The sequence below is a fragment of the Leucoraja erinacea genome, chromosome 7 (assembly GCF_028641065.1).
Source record: "Leucoraja erinacea ecotype New England chromosome 7, Leri_hhj_1, whole genome shotgun sequence".
NCBI lineage: Eukaryota > Metazoa > Chordata > Chondrichthyes > Rajiformes > Rajidae > Leucoraja > Leucoraja erinaceus.
This window is the reverse complement of record NC_073383.1, coordinates 35,245,314-35,262,201: the sequence shown is the minus strand read 5'-3', so window position 1 is coordinate 35,262,201 and position 16,888 is coordinate 35,245,314. Positions and strand designations below refer to the sequence as shown.

General features: G+C 44.6%; 1 protein-coding gene across 13 annotated transcripts in view; it reads left to right on the top strand.

Moving 5' to 3' along the window:
• LOC129698883 (leucine-rich repeat flightless-interacting protein 2-like) overlaps nt 1-16,888 on the top strand; it is a 127,861-nt gene that overhangs the window by 57,267 nt on the left and 53,706 nt on the right. Inside the window, exons 1-2 of one of the 13 annotated variants that reach the window (XM_055638262.1) lie at nt 14,798-15,602; nt 15,924-15,992. The exons of 11 other annotated variants lie outside the window; for them this stretch is intronic. In XM_055638262.1, coding sequence (XP_055494237.1) covers nt 15,465-15,602; nt 15,924-15,992 — 207 coding nt within the window. In that variant the 5' untranslated portion in view covers nt 14,798-15,464. Of the gene's footprint in view, nt 1-14,797; nt 15,603-15,923; nt 15,993-16,888 lie in introns of those variants that run through there. One more of the 13 variants, XM_055638266.1, reaches the window with a different exon arrangement.

The window sequence follows — 16,888 nt, the reverse complement described above, 5'->3', positions numbered from 1 at the left end:
CTTTTGGATCCTTGACCTCCGTTGGTCCGGCAAAACGGATAATCCAGAAAGGCTCTGGAGTCAAGGGTGCTGGAAAATTGGTGGTGGACCTGTACCTTTTGAAATCCATTGTAATATTCCAGATGTTTTCCATTTTCTCGTTCAGTTGAAATTCTATTATTTTTCCAACCACTAGTTTTATGATGACTGGTTCATTGTATCCTAATGTGTTATATTTACATACTTTTTATTTAATTGGGTGAAATGTAAGCCATCAGTGACATTGCACCTTATTCTAATAAATTATTAATTACACATTACTATTTATTGCGCAATAATTGCACATTGTACATTTACTACTAGTCCACAAGATTGTTTTAAAATAGGCAACATCATCTGTCCAAACAAGTGGTTTTATCTTTGACTGGTTTATTGAATCATTCCTGCTTACATCCTGTTACTTAAAGTACCACATTACTTTTAATCTTTTGATGCATTTCCTTGGTAAAAATGGAAGGCAATTATTCAAAATTGATGGTTTTTAGCTACGTCTCTCTTTGCTTTCATTTTGGCTGCTTGTGTTGCCTTGTTCCCATCTGAGCTCTCCTTTCTTTTAAGGTTGTAGAATGGACAATATCCATGGCTTAGCCCTCATTAGCCTTTTTGGTTACTTCTTCAATAACTCAATCAGATTCATAAGACACTATCTCACACATACAGTACAAAACCATGCTGACTGTCCTTAATCGAACCCTCATATCCAAATGCACATATACCTCATCTCAGAATAATCTCCAGTAACTAGCCTACCACAGAGGTTAGGCTCACTGGTCTATATTAGCCAAGGCTTTTCCCTGCAGTCCTTATTAAATAGAGGCACAACATTAGCCACCCTGCAGGCTTCTGGCACAACACTCACGTCTAATGATGATTCATATATCTTAGCCTGGGTGCCTGCAATTCCTTCTTTAGTTTCCCACATTGTCCTTGGATATATTTGATCAATGACGGGAAATTAATCTTCATACAATGTAGGACAATCAGCACTTCATCAACTGTAATATAGACTATCCTCAGGACATCTCCATTAACTGTCCCAAGTTCCCCAGTCTTCATGTGTTTCTCCACGGGAAAACCAGAGAAATACTTATTGGGGACCTTGCCCATCTCCTGCGACTCCATACAGGGATGACTGCTTTGATTTCTGAGGAGCCCTATTCTCGGTCTAGTAGCCCCCTTTCCCTTCATGTACGTAAAACCTCATTGGATTCTCCTAAATGAGAAGAGCTATTCCTGCCCCTTTTTGGCCTCCTGATTTTCTTCTCAAGTATTCCTCCTTTTTTCCCCAAAACTCCTCCAGGAATATACTTGATCCAATCTGCCTATACCTGTCCCATGCTTCCTTCTTTTTCCAGACCACAGCCTCAATTTCTATTGTCATCCAAGCTACATTACTCCTACTTGCCTTGCCCTTCACTTTCACATAAACATGAATGCCCTAAACTCTTGTCAACAAACTTTAACAAGCATCCCACATTCCATTCATCTGCCGCCTTACTTTGCTAGTGTGATGCTCTTTCCTCTTTTCCTCTTTGTACCTGGATGCTAGCATGATTCCAGTTCAATAGGGATCATCAGGAGTTTCAAATTCAGAGCAATGAACCTATCTCCATTCAGTGTATAATGACCTGATCTGCCCTTTATGGACAATACCATGGCTAACATGATACAGGCAGGCCTAATCCATGTCATTAGTAGCTCTCCCTTCTTTCACTGATAAATCTAATGATGTATTTTATTCAACAGGCTGATTATGAGAGTGTTGGTGCCTCTGGAGGGGTGAGATGATAAACCTATTGAATGCCTCGTAGACCATGACTGTCACTAACCTGACTAATTGTTGTATTGTGGATGGATGCACTTTGTTTCATTTGGGATGTGGCCAAACCCAGCATTTATTGATTCCCATGGGAAGGTGGCAGTGGACCTCCTTATTTTATACAGTTTTCATACAACTAAATGGCTGCTTGGTCATCTCAGGTGGCATGCGAAGATTGTGTGTTACTGGAGACACCTTTTCCCACAGTGGGTAAAGGCATCCTTTTAAGGATGTCAGTGAGCCAGTTAGGTTTGTATGAGCTAGAAGGTCGGTACCTGTAACCTGGGTTGGGTTCGGGTCGGTCTGAAGAAGGTTCTCAACCCGAAATGTCACCCATTCCTTCTCTCCAAAGATGCTGCCTGTTCCGCTGTGTTACTCCAGCTTTTTGTGTCTAAGATTTGTATGACATCTTTACTAATGCGAGCTACTGATTTTCATTTTTAATTGAATCTATTTTTGTTTATGGCCATGGTGAGATTCAATCTTTTATTGCCTGGATATATGGTCCAGTACTTGATCACTACACTGCCACACCAACCTGAGGCTGGGTTCAAAGGATCCATTGGTCACTCGGACCATGGAGGCACCTTTTCATTAAGATATGGGTTCTTAAATGCAATCAGACGTCAGCTGCCTTCAGCCTGATCATTGTCTGAAAGATGCACAATTGAAAACATAGGACAAAAAATCTGCGGCTTTGACAAGACAGGGATTGATCTGATGCAGAAATTTCAGGACTGCCTCTACAGATCATCTACGGCAGCTCCTTCCTTTGTACTTTCCTGGCACCATTCATTCGGAGCAAAATTCGACTAACCTGAGTCACTGATCTACATTTGAACTATGTATGAGGCAGGAAGGGATCACGTTTAGCCTCATTTCCACTGGGTATGGAGAATACAAATTGATTAGGGCTCTTCCTCCTAAATTACGCTCACTGCTTCCATGGAAAGTATGTGCAATTGCATGTGTTAATTTGTGTGTTGCATGTTGGTTCGGGTGAATAAAATATGTGGGTGAGAGTTTTGAGCAGAATCACACCCAGGTTTCATCCTAATGGCACTGGCCATGTAAGGTGGAGTGTGAAAAATGGCTGCTCAGAGGGAAATATGGTGGTGCGGCGGGTAGTGCAGTTGCCTGACAGAAACAGGGACAATGTCTCAATAGGTCTTTCTCCATTGGCTCTATAGAGATCCCATAGCATTATTCATGCCACACCCTGGCCCTATTGCATGAGTGCATTGTCTGCTTCCTGGGTGCTTCATTCATCCATGCTTGGGTGAGCTAAACCCCTCATAGTTTAACGTGAGTGGAAGGAGAGACATGAAGTAGGCTCCAGGAGATTTGTACTTCATTTGCTGCATGGTTTGTCTTTCATTTTATGGAGTGACCTGCTTCCCTATCTTTTTGCAGGTGAGGCATTCTACAGACCCCCCCCCCCCAAACCAAACCTTCTCTATCCACTTGTGGTATTTGCCTCACTTTCTCATTACTCTATGTGAAACAAGTCACTGAGGAGACCCAAAAGAAGAAAATGATGGCTATGCAACTTGCTCCTTGGTGTCTGAGGAGTGCCTGGGTCTTGTCTGTCCTGGGTGTACCTGTCGCAGACCAGAGCGGTGAAGGGGACAGGGGGGGATGTTACTGTGCATCATTCACCCCACCGTTATCAAATCCCTTGTGAGCTCTAGCCATCATGTAGCTGGATAGCATGGGTGAAGACACCAGTTATGGTGCAACATTCCTTGTCTTTTCATATCACTGTTGAGCTCAGTGTATAAATGTAGAGAAATGCTGCATACTTGGGGGCAGCAACAGGTCGGTGCTTGTGAAATGTTTTTCCTGCATGCCCTGCTGTGTTGTGTGCCTGATGCTCCCCTCCAGGACTTAGCCCCTTACATTTCCCAGGAAGTTGCGATTAGTGGTTAAAGGCCCTGTCCCACTTACGTGTCCTTGGCACGCAACTTACGCGACCTCGTGGTTGCGTTGAGGCGCACAGGCATTGTGTGGCCGCGCGGGGCCGGTCCCACTGAGAAGCGCGGAGGGGTATGGAGTTGTGCACGGTATCGCGCGGCGTACCAAAATTTTGTAGCGAACAAAATCTTTGCGCGCCACTGGCCTGTCGCGTAACTGACAGCCAAAGTGGGACAGGCCCAAGACCCTGGCGCGACGCAACGTCTCACCTCCAACAGCAGCAGAAGCAGGTAAACGATCGTCGAGCTCTGCCTGGGGCTCACGGCCGTTGCGGGTCCAGATCCGCCCCCACTTCTACTCCCAGAGTGGGGCCAAGAAAATTGAAGATAGACACAAAATGCAGGAGTAACTCAGCGGGACCGGCAGCATCTCTGGAGAGAGGGAATGGATGAGGTTTCGGGTCAAGACCCTTCTTTCAGTCTGAAGAAGAGTCTCGACCCGAAATATCACCCATTGCTTCTCTCCAGATGCTGCCGGTCCCGCTGAGTTACACCTGCATTTTGTGTCCATCTTCAAATGACGTCACGCGCTCCAGACGGCTGTGTGGATGCATGAAGTCGCGAGCGACCTTCGCGGGACCGTCGTGCCTCAACGCAACAACGAGGTCGCGTAATTAGCATGCCAAGGACATGTAAGTGGGACAGGGGCTTAAAGCTCCATAATATAGGTGAGCTTCGATATGTCTATAGCATCACTGACATCTGGCCTTGTTCTTTGCTTCTTTCCATATGGTTGAAATGCATAGAAATTCCATGCAAAGCATGGCATAACCAAGGTTAGGTTTAGCAGGGACGTTGGACTAAGCAGCAAATCTTTACAGATATAAATCTCCTTTTGCACTTTGACCTGCCATCAGCACTTCTACTTCAAAATAGCTGCTTTACTAGAGCCAAATGGGCCTGTCCCACTTAGACAACATTTTTGGCGACTGCCGGCGACTGTCATAGTCGTAGCAGGTCCCCGAAAATACGGCGACTGGACCTCCCCTACGACAATGTCTACAACAACCTACCATCTAGTCGACGGCAAGCTACGGCAAGCTAACGACAACCAGCGACCCATTAGGAGGTCCACCTACGATCACACCTATGGCAACCTACGTCCACCCGCGCAAGCTACAACCATATCGGCGACAACTGAAGACAACTTAAAACAATTCAGTCACCGGTACCTGTTGACATAGGTTGACGTAGATAGTCGCCAATGGAATTCACCGAAGTCAGCACCAGCAACTACCTAAGTCACCTGGCGACAACCTACATCATCCTGGTGACAGCACCTACATCATGTTACATCAGACTACCCCTATTGGCATCAAGATAACAGTCGGCAAAAATGTTGAACATTTCAAAATTCTGCGTTGACCAGGAAGACTCTACGACGCTTTGGGCTACTGAGGAGATTATACAGGTGACACCCCGGCGACCATGTGGCGACAGCCAAGTCGCCTGTAGTCTCCTAATAAATCGCCAAAGTGGGACAGGCCCTTAACTCTTTTTTTACTTATTGTGGATTGTGAGATAAATTTCCTCGAGATCTGAGCATAAAGTACACCCTGATTGTCCAGTCCAGTCCACTTCTGCACAGTCAAGGCATCATTTTATGTAGCATTTGTTAAACTGAGGTCCTGTCTGCCCTCTTAGTGAATAATTCCCTCATGTCCTGACCAACATCTGTCCCTGATCCAACACTGCAGAAACACATTGCTTGATCTTTGTTGGTTTTTTGTGAGATCTCAGTGTTCTAATTAGCCACTGTTTTTCTGACACAACTGTGCATACTTCACAAAGTACTTCCTTGCTTGTAAACAAGAGATATGCTGAGGTTGCAAAAGGAGCACTTGGAAACTTGAAGAGGGCATGTAGAGTCTAGGTACGAACAGGATAAGGTCTTTAATGATTAATTTACAAATCCACTAGATTTGTTTTTCAGTGTTGCCATATGTTGTCATATTAATGAGGCAGTTAAGGCATTCCATTGAGTGGTCTATCTCCCATGTCAGATATGGGAAATCAAAGAGCAGCCATGTGTCCCAGACGGCTATGTCTGCAAGAAGTGTGTCCAGCTGCAGCTCCTCTCAGACTGCATGGATTCCTTAGAGCAGCAGTTGGACCTACTGAGAAGCACACAGGGTACAAAGAGTGTTATTCACAGTAGTTTTGGGGCGGTGGCCACACCAAAGGTTCAGCCAGGTCCTGGTCACCAGGAGAGACAGGTAGGTAGTGCAGGAGTCTCCTAACGCTTGTTCCCTTGAAAACAATGACACCATTTTGGATACTGTTGGAAGGAATTACCTCGCAGGGGCAAATAGCAGCAGCAGTGAGAACAGGAGTGCCATGTCTGGCTCTATTGAACAGCAGGGTAGGACTAACTCTAGGCAAGCCATAGTGACAAGGCATTCTAGAAAAGCATTTATGTGGCCACAAATGAAACTCAGAGGTATGTTACCTCCTTGGTGCCAGGGTCAAGGTGGCTTTGACAAGAGGAGGGTGAGCTGCCAGAAGCTGTGGCCCACATTGGTGCCAGTGGCATTGGTAGGAAGAGAGATGAGGTCCTGCTAAGAAGATTTAGGGAATTAGGCAGTTGGTTAAATATCTAGACCTTCATGGTTGTAATCGCAAGATTATCCATTGCACAAACTAACGAGGCAAGAAGTAGAAAGATACGTGGCCAAGGAGCTGGTGCAGGAGTGACGGCTTCAGTTATGTAGATTGTTGGGCTGCTTCCAGGGCAGGTGGGACATTGTACAAGAGAGATGGGCTGCATCTGATCTGGCGGGGAATATCATTGCACAGAGGTTCACTATTAATACTCAGGAGGGTTTAAACTGGCAGATGGTTGGCAACTGGGGCAACAGGTTGGGGAGTATGTGGAGTGGTGGGAATGTAGAGGTTATGACAAGTGTGTTTGAAAGGAAGGGCATTCAGGGGGGTTTATGAATGATGAGACCAATGGATTGGAGTGAGTTTATTTCAATACAAGTAATATGGTGGATAAAGCAGATGAACAGAGTTTGGATCAGTGCATGGAACTGTGACATTTTGTCTAATACAGAGATTTGGATGCAAGAGGGACATGATTGGCAGCGCAACATTTCAGTATTTCTATGTTTTAGATGTGATAGAGAGGGAGTTAAAGAGGTGTAGGAGTTGCTTTACTAATCAGGGAGAAAGTCAGAGGTGGAGCTCACAACTAAAAGGTCCAATCGCTCTGATGATTTTGTGCTACGAGCTTCCCATCAGTCAGCAGGCGATAGAGGAACAGACATGTGGACAGGTTATGGGAATATATAAATACAACAGGGTTGTCACAGTTGGTGATTTGAACTTCCCCAATATTGACTGGGACTTCCTCAGAGCGAGAGGTTTAAAATTGAATTTGTTAGGTGTGCGCAAGAGAGTTTCTTGCAACAGGAAATGGACAGTACTGCGAGAGGAGAGATCACATTAGACTTTGTATTGGGAAATGAGCCTGGCCAGCTGGCTGACATTTCAGTCGGAGAGCATTTTGGGAAGAATGATCACAACTCCTACAACATAGAACAGAATAGCACATGAACAGACCCTTCAGCCCACAATGGCAGTGCCGACCATGATGCCAAGTTAATGTTCTTTACTTGCATGTACTTCACATCCCTCATCCTCTACATATCCATGTGCCTATCCATAAGTTATTTGAATACTACAGTTATATATGTTTCAACCACAATCCCCAGCAGCAAGTTCTAGGCACTTGCCCCATACATCTTCTTTAAACTTCCCCCTTCTGACCTTAAAGCTCTGTCCTCTAGTCGATAATATTTTCACCTGGGGAAAATGGTTCAGACTGTGTACCCTATCTATGCCTCTGATAATTTTTTATACTTCTATCGTCCCTCATTATCTGCAACTCCACCAATTTTGGTGCCATCTACAAACTTACCAACCCTCCATCTGCATAATTGTTCAAGTCATTCATATATCACAAGCAACAGAGTTCCCAGCGCAAATCTCTGCAGAACATCACTTGTCGTAAACTCTATCCAGCAAACACTCTTCTACTTTTAAACAAAGGAACAATTTAGGCTACTCTCCAGTTCTCCAGAAACTCACCTGTGACTGAAGAGGATACAAATATTTTTGTCAAGGCCCCTGCAGTCTTCTTTCTTGCCATTTTCTATAACCACGGATAGATCTCTTCAGACCTTAATGCTTTTCAACCGACCCAACACCACCTCCTTATTGATCTCAAATTGTCACAGCATGTTAATATGTGCCGTATTAATATCATATGACTTTCCCAGTGACAGATGTCATTCTCCTTGGTGAACTTCTTCAGTTTTGTTATAAATAAGGATAAGGAATTGGACCTTGGGAAGTACTAAATTGACGGAGGGAAATGTACAACATAATTCGGCAGGAGAAAGGGAGGGTAAATGGTGCACATCTGTTATTGGGTCAATCCACGTATGTCATGTGGATGCCTTTTAAAGACAAACTGATCACAGTAAGGATGAGAGGCTGGGATGACAAGGCAAGGGAAGCTTGGATGATAAGAAAAGGTGTAAATTTGGAAAGTTGAAACATTTGTTAGGTTTAGGAAAATGACATCAAACATGCCTTTGATGAATATAAAGAACTCAAGCAGGAAATTAGGAGAGCCAGAGCGGCCACGAAATGTCATTGGCTAGTGGGATTAATGCCAATCCCAAGGCATTAAAAACAGGAGAGTAACTAGGGTGAGGGTAGGATCACAAGGAAAAAGCAAGGAATTTATGCTTGGATTCAGTGGATGTAAGTGAAGGACTATACAACTACATTGCATCGGTCCTCAGCAAAGAGGATGGTGATCGGAACTCAGATAGGAGGATATATATATATGACTTGGATGAAAATATTGATGAGTTGGTTCATCAAATTGGTGGAATTGCAGAAGAAGACTGTCAAAGATGCAGCAAGATATAGATCAGTTACAGATATGGATGGAGATGTGGCGGGTGGAGTTTAATGTTTACAAGTATGAGGCATTACTCTTTGGGGATCAAAACTAAACAGGGAAATATAAAGTTAATGAGCAAACCTTTAACCTTTAAATAAAGTTATAAAACTATATTTTGGCTAGATTCAGATGATTGTCCGCAATTCTAGTCACTTATAGAAAGGGTTTAGAGGCTTTGGAGAGACTCAAGCAGAAGATGCTGCCTAGATTCGGGGGTATTAAGTTTAAGAAGAATTTGGACAAACTTGGATTGTTTTCCCTGGAGAATTAGAGACTAAGGGGAGACCTGTGAGTGGTTTATAAAACTATGCGAGAGTAGGGTAGACTCTTTCCCAGGGTGGAAATATCAAATACTAGAGGATATAGTTTTAAGGTGAGAAGGGAAAGTCTAAAGGAGGTGAGCAGGGCCGGCTTTTATAGAGATGTTAATAGTTGCCTGAACAGAGCTGCCAGGAGGTTGGTGGTGGAGGCAGATATGATTGTGATGTTTAAGAGGCTTTTAGATTGGCATTTGGATATGCAGGGAATGGAGGCAGAGGAAGTTAGTTTTAATTTGGCATCATGTTCGGCACACATAGCAAGGCCGAAGGGCTGAATGTACTCTACCGGTAGGTATTTGGGCAAATTATGGAAGGATGTGAAAGCAACCGATTGTTGAAAGAGGTGACTTTAATTTTGTTCATATTGACTAGGTCTTCCTTAGTGAAAGAGACTTGGATGGGGCAGAATTTATTAGATGCATCCAATGGGGTTTCTTGAAACAATTTTTAGATCGTCCAATCAGGAAAGTGTCTGCTGGACCTAGTACCGAGAAATGAGCCTGGCAAGGTGATTGAAGTTTCAGTGAGAGAGCATTTTGGGAACAGTAATTACACCTCCCTAAGGTTTCAGATATTTATGGATAAGGCCGGACCTCAGGGGAGGAGGAGTGCGTGCTAGATTGGGGCAAGGCAGGCTAATTACAATAGTATTTAGCAGGAGCTGGGAAGAGTGGTTTGTGAGCAGCTGTTATTGGGCAAATCTACATCTGACATGTCGGAATTGTTTAAAGGTCAACTGATCAGAATTCAGGACCAACATGTTCCTGTGAGGAAGAAAAACAAGGATGGCAAGGTTCAGGATTCAGGAATATTCAAGGGTCAGCTCGTTCCATATATGAATCACCCTCTTTGTGCAAAAATTGCCCTCGGGTTCCTGTTAAATTGTGTTTCTCTCATCATAATATAATATTTAAGAAGCAGAAATCAGATAGGGCTCTTGTGGAATATAGAGGAAGCAGTTACAAACTTAAACAGCGAATCAGGAGGGCTAAAAGGGGCCATGAAATGTCCTTGGCTATTTGGATGAAGAAGAATTCCAAAGCATTTTCTATATACATTAAAAACAAAAGTTAGCTTGGGAGAGGGAAGTCCTCTCAAGAACTGGGGCAGCACGGTAGCGTAGTGGTAGAGTTGCTGCCTTACAGCACCAGAGACCCGGGTTTGATGCTTCCCCTCCCCCCAGAATGGACAGCGATAGAGTTCCCCTGTTTCACCCAACCAGCCTCCGCATCCAACACATAATCGTCCGACATTTCCATCACCTTCAACATGTCACATCTTCCCATTCCTACTCTTTCCCACTTCCAGAGACTGCTCCCTCCACAACACCTTGGTTCACTTATCCCTTCCCATCCTAACCATCCCCTCACCAAGTACTTTCCCCTGCAACTGCAAGGGATGTAACGCCTGTCCCTATACCTCCTCCCTTGCCTCCATCGAGGAACCGCAGCAGTCTTTCCAGATTAGAGTCTTTGCACCACTCTAACCTAATCTTCTGCATCCAGTGTTCCTGCGGTGGCTTCTTTTACATCGGCAAAACCAAACGTACTCACTGACCGATTTGCCAAGCACTTGCTCTAGGTCTGCCGTGGCCTATGGGATACAAAACCCACTGGTTTTCCCATTTCCACACTGACCTTTCTGTCCTGTGCCTTCTTTAGTGCCTGAGTGAGGCCACACGCAAACTGGAGGAACAACATTTCATATTGCTTGGGTAGCTTACAACCCAATGGTATGAACATTGAATTCTCCTATTTTAGGTAACTTCAACCCCCTGCCCCCTCCTGTCCCCCCTCTCCTGTGCCCCGGACTTGCACCCCACCCCTTCCATTACATCCTCCAGCTTCGCAATTCGCAACTCTTCAATCTTTATTCTGTCTTTTCACCTCTGGCCTTTGTCCACTATCAAAAAAAAACATCACCCTGTATCAACCTATTACCTGCCAGGCTTTGTCCTGCTCTTTCTCTCTTCTCACTTTCTCCCCCCCATTACAATCAGTCTGAATAATGGTCCCGACCAGAAATACCTATCCATGTTCTCCAGATTTGCTGCCTGACACTGAGTCACTCCAGCACTTTGTGACTTTTTTGAAAACCAGCATCTGCAGTTCCTTGTAATCCAAGATAGAAGATTGTTAGTTTCATGACAGATTTTGCAGGCCACTGGTGAGATCCTGGATGAGTGGTCAACAGCCACTGTTATCTTTCTTTAAGAAGTGTAATAGGGACAAACCAGGAAATTATAGGCCTAGATCAATGGTAGGGGAATTACTGGAGAAGATTCTTAGGGTTAAGATTTACTCACGTCAGGAAAAGTATAGATTTTAATTGTAGAATAGTATAGATTATAAGCATTGCTTTGGATAGTGGAGGTCATGTCTTATAAACATGATGAGGTTATTTGAGACAGCATTCTTCTTCCTGTCGAGTCCACACACAAGATTAGAAGTTGTTCAGCCTGAGCTGGACACACTTCTCGGCATCCGCATACAATGGTGTCTGTCTTGCGCTTCTTGTGCTTCGTGTGTGTGGTGGTGGAAAGATTGGTGGAAACAGGGCCGCAACGTGGACGCTCTTTCCTTGACCCCTGAGACAGCATTAATGACAATAGATGAGGATAGAGCGGTGAATGTTGTCTACATGCTCTAACCAAGCATTTGACAAGGTTCCTCATGAATGTAGAAGATTCAAGCAATGTGATCCATGTAGACTTGGTAGATTGGATTCAAAATTGGCTTGGCTATAGAATATATTGGTAGATAAGTATTATTCTGACTGGTCTGTGACTACGGATGTTCTACAGGGATCAGTGTTGGAACCTCAGTTGTTATGTAAAAATGATTTGGATGAAAATATTAGTGAATATTGGTGGAATGCGGTTAGAAAGGAAGATGGTCAAAATATACAGCAAAATATATTGGAAGAGAAATATGGGCAGAAAAATGGCAAATTGAATTGAATTCAGACATGTTGAATTAACACAATTCAGAGATGTTGCAATTTGGGAGGTTAAATGTAAGAGGACAGGATACGGTAAATATCAGGACCTATAGGAACATTGATATGTAGAGGGATTTAGGGTGCAAGTCTATAGCCCCCTGAAAGTGGCAACAAAAGTGAATTGGGTGGAAAAGAGGCGAACAACAAGCTTGCCATTATCTGACTGGGCATTCAATATAAACATTTGCAAGTCGTGTTGCAGCTGTAAAAGCTTTGGTTAGGCAACTTTTGGAGTATTGTGCACAGTTCTGGTCACTGCATTAAAGGAAGGAAGTTGAGGTTTTAGAGAGGGTGCAAATGAGGTTCACCAAAACGTTTTCTGGATTAATGAGTGTTAGCTATACATGGATTGTTTTCTCTGGTGTATCAAAGGCTGATGGGCAATCTGATAGAAATGTAAAATTATGGCATATACAGAACAAATGGCCAGTCTTTTTCCCAGGGTGCAAATGCCAAATATGAGGGTACTAGACTAAGTGGAGTCACCCTGTCACACTGGAGGCCTGGTCCTCCAACGCAACCCATTCCCCAATGCAATATTCCACCACTCACCCATTCCCCCAATGCAACCCGTCCCCCCAACCCAACCCCAACACCATTCAGCATAGCCCCCAACTGCGCAGGCCCAGCTCATTTTCCCTCATCCCGCAGCACTCCCTCCCCCTCCTCTTCACCCTCCCTTTTCTTTCTTCTCTCCGCCTCATTCCCCCCCCAACACCATTCCCTCCCCCAACTGCGCAGGCCCAGCTCATTTTCCCTCATCACGCAGCACTCCCTCCCCCTCCTCTTCACCCTCCCTTTTCTTTCTTCTCTCCGCCTCTCCTCCCCCAATCCCTCCCACACCTCTCCATCCCGTTGATTTAACGATTGGACCAGTTTGCATCGTGTGTGTGTATGTGTGTGAGTTACTCAAACTCGGCCACCCTACAACCCAACCCGACCCTCCCTCTGCCCACTCCGGCTCAGTCGCCGCTCGGCACGTCCCTGCCCGCCCGCCTACTGCTGCTGCTCGGCACGTCCCTGCCCGCCCGCCTACTGCTGCTGCTCGGCCCGTCCCCGCCCTGCCCACCCGCCTACCTGCCTGCCTGTTCGCTGCCACTGCCGAGCCGAGGGGGGGGGGGGGATGGAGTCTGTGTTCGTCACAGTGGGCACCACGAGTTTCGATGAGCTGGTGGAGAAGATCTCCTCCGAGAGGGCCATGAGGGTCAGTTGGCGCAACGGCGGCGGAGGAGACAGACCCGGGACATTTAAGAACATTTGTAGGAACCTTGAGGGAGAGAGAGACGGGACTAGGGCCTCCACCTCCATTGAACCATCCCCTCACAGCCTCTGCCGGTGGTGGGGGAGACGATAGACAAGTTACTGTGAGGAGGGGAGAGAGGCTTTTGTGAGTGAGGCGGGACAGGCCGCCACCAATAGGGCAGGAAGGGGCGTCGCCATCCCGGCCGTGGCATTGACTGACAGGAGAAGAGACCAATCTGCATGGCACTGACTGAAGGAATCTGCGCACGTGCGTTTTTTAAGATTTATAAACCTCGATAACTTTTACAATATACCACCGATCGGAATGAAACTTGTTGCACTCGCAGCACAGGAAAACAGTAACCTGGCGAAAAATCGTAAGGCTATCATGTACTGTCTTTATGCAAATAGAAAAACCCCGCAAACCGGAAGAGCACAAGATCAGAGTTTTAGTTATGTATAGATTTCTTTAAGGTCAGAGGGGGAAATTTCAAAGATTTTGTGCGAGGCAGATTTTTTAGAGTGGCAGATCCCTGGAGCACACTGTCAAGTGAGATGGTGGAAGCAGATGCACCACTTATTTAGACAGGCACATGAACAGAATTAAAGGGCACTCGTTTAGCAAGGAGGTGAGAAGGAACTTCTTCAGTCAGAGGGTAGTTAACCTGTGGAACTCATTGCCACAGAGGGCTGTGGAGGCTGTCAAGTGGATATTTTTTAGGCAGAGATGGACAAATTCTTGGTTGGACCGGGTGTCAACGGTTATGGGGAGAAGGCAGGAAAATGGGATAAGGAGGCAGAGATCAGCCATGATTGAATGGTGGAGTAGACTCAATGGACCGAATGGCCTAATCCTACTCCTATAACTTGTGAACGTGAACTGACAGCAGATGGGGGGATGTAGATCATGTGTCAGCAGATGGGATTAGTTTAAATTGGTATCAAGGTCAGCCGGACAGCGCGGGCCAAAGGGCCTGTTCCTGTGCTACACCGTTCTATGTTCTAAGAGCTAGTAAATGAAATGGTATTTAGGAAAGGTTATTTGGCTTTTAAAGAAGAAAGTGAGAAATGGTGACGAGCCTAGGATGTAATGATTTACATAAGGAGATGTCAGATACCATAGGGTAATGTTTCCTCTGCAATGTCCCATCAAATTCCTTCAAAGAAAGTACTGGTTTGATATGGAGTGATGGACCAAAGCCCAATCTTAGAATCTCTACTGCTCCAGGTCCCCATGTTAGCATTCTTTAACTTCTATAAATTAGCGCTGCAGATGAGACTCCATATCTTTATGGAACCGTTTTCTCTTGCAATCCCAGGCATCTGATTTAGGTGGTACAGAATTTGAGAGTTCAGGGCTATGCAGGTCTTAATCCCACCCATGGTGGTAACATTTGAACTCCCATTTATGTCTCGGTCAGTCAACAAATCTTCATGACTTTTGCATTTGAGAAAGCACTGTATTCGCTACAGATGTTGGGAGACCATTTGGAATTCAGCCTGTAAATTCCTTGCAAGATAAAAATATTTATTTTGAGGGAAGTTAATAATAACTCTTACTTAAATAAAAAATAATTGGGATAATGTGTTATGCCATGGGAATAGTTCATGGTCCAATCCCAGCCTGACCTACTCCCCAGACATGTTGTAGTCTACATAGTACAATGATGATATTTGCTCCATTACTTTGGAGATTTTCTTTTAAAGGTCCACTGAGGAGAGTTAAATTTTGCCTCTGGCACCAAGAACAAGTCTTTGCAGGTAGCAGGACAGGTTGAGGAGCATACTAAATAGGAAGGGGAGCCTTAGCTCTTGGCTTTATAAAACTGAATGTCAAGTTCAGGAACTGAGGCAAGGGCACGTTCGCATTTCACCATGTACATCTTTCCTGCCACTCCAAGCCGCATTTGATCTTTATGCACTGCTTTTCTTTCCTGATAGAGCAATGGCTTTGAGGAGTTGTCTTGTGGATCTGGGCCCAATCAACAGTCTAGTGGGGTTTGTAGCTCCTGTGTTTGGGCAGTGTATTTTTTGAAGCGCCTGTGTAGTATGTGTGAATCTTGTCAATCAGAATAGGCCACTTTTATCATTGAATGCATTTCAATGAAAGTAATGTGCTGCAGTCCTTGACTGTAATGTTGTTTCTTTCATTCACTGGTATTGTGCAGAGCTCCCGCTACAGTGATGACCATCTGAAATCAGCCAAACAGCGACTCAGGAAGGAGGCAGTGGTTTGTTGGTTTTCATTTTCCTGGTGTGTTTATTGTGTGAGGAGTTGTTGGGTTCTTAGAATAAGCTAACTACTATACACTGAAACCTTCCCCTTTGCAGTGCTTCATTACTCCACCACCTTCTAACTTGCCCTACCTGTTGCTCTCACCTTCCACTTCATCCTACAAATCATCTACAAATACTTCCTATATCTTCTTCCCTCACATCCTGCCTATGCACAAAATGCTATCCCTCATCTACCCAATCTCTTTTCTCATCCTTACGACTTTACCACTTTGGCAAAGTCTGGGTGTGACTGATTTTTCTTGCATTTTCCCCAGGGAAGTTACTATTCTGACCTCCCTGTGCTCAGCACTGGACTCGGCGCCAAGTCCCAGAATGGAACACGGGTTTGTTTTCTCCTCGGTTATATCTTGCTTTATCCATGCTCATGTGTCCATGTATACCAATGTTTGCTAAAACTTTTGTGCCACCAACTGTATATTTGTCAATCATCCTGTTTTCTTTTTAACTTGTGACAAGATGTTTTAAAAGAAGAAAATGATGTCTGTGTGTGTTTGTTCATGCATGCGCCCATCACTGATATTTGCACACGGTGTTCGCACAAGTGCTGATTTAGGGTCTTGACCAGAAACATCAACGTACACCTTTTGTCCTCACAGATACTGCTTGACCCATTGAGTTCTTCCAGCTTTATTTTTTATTCCATATTCCAGTATCCATAGTATTTTCTATGTTCTATTCACACTTGGCATGGGATATTAAATGGCCTGTAAACCACTGTTTCCTCCTCTCGGCCATCTTCATCTTTATCTATTACTCATAGTTAGAGAATGCAGGGAGAGGAAGTTGGGAAGACTTGGACAAGGTGTGGAGCATCAGGCATGGGCTCAAGAGCTCTTGAAAGTGCAATCTCTTAAATTAAATTCACACAGGAGTAAATGACCAAATTATTATTTTTTAAACTGCAGATGTTGAAATCTAAACAATTTGATTTATAAATTTAGTACAGGTCATCAAAATCAGGTGTGCATAAACTTGGTCAAAGAGGTAAGTTTCAACAGGCATTTTCGGTTAAGTAGAAGGTTAGCAGTCAAGAGGTTTGGAACATAATAGCAGACAAGGCCATTCACCCCTTGATGCCTTGTCTGTCATTCAGTAACATGGTTACCTTTTTGACCTAGTATAACTTTCCTGCATTAACCCCACAATTTCCTTAATATGCAAAAATCTATCAATGTCAAGAATGCATTCTCAGACTGAGTTTCCACAGCCCCATAGACTG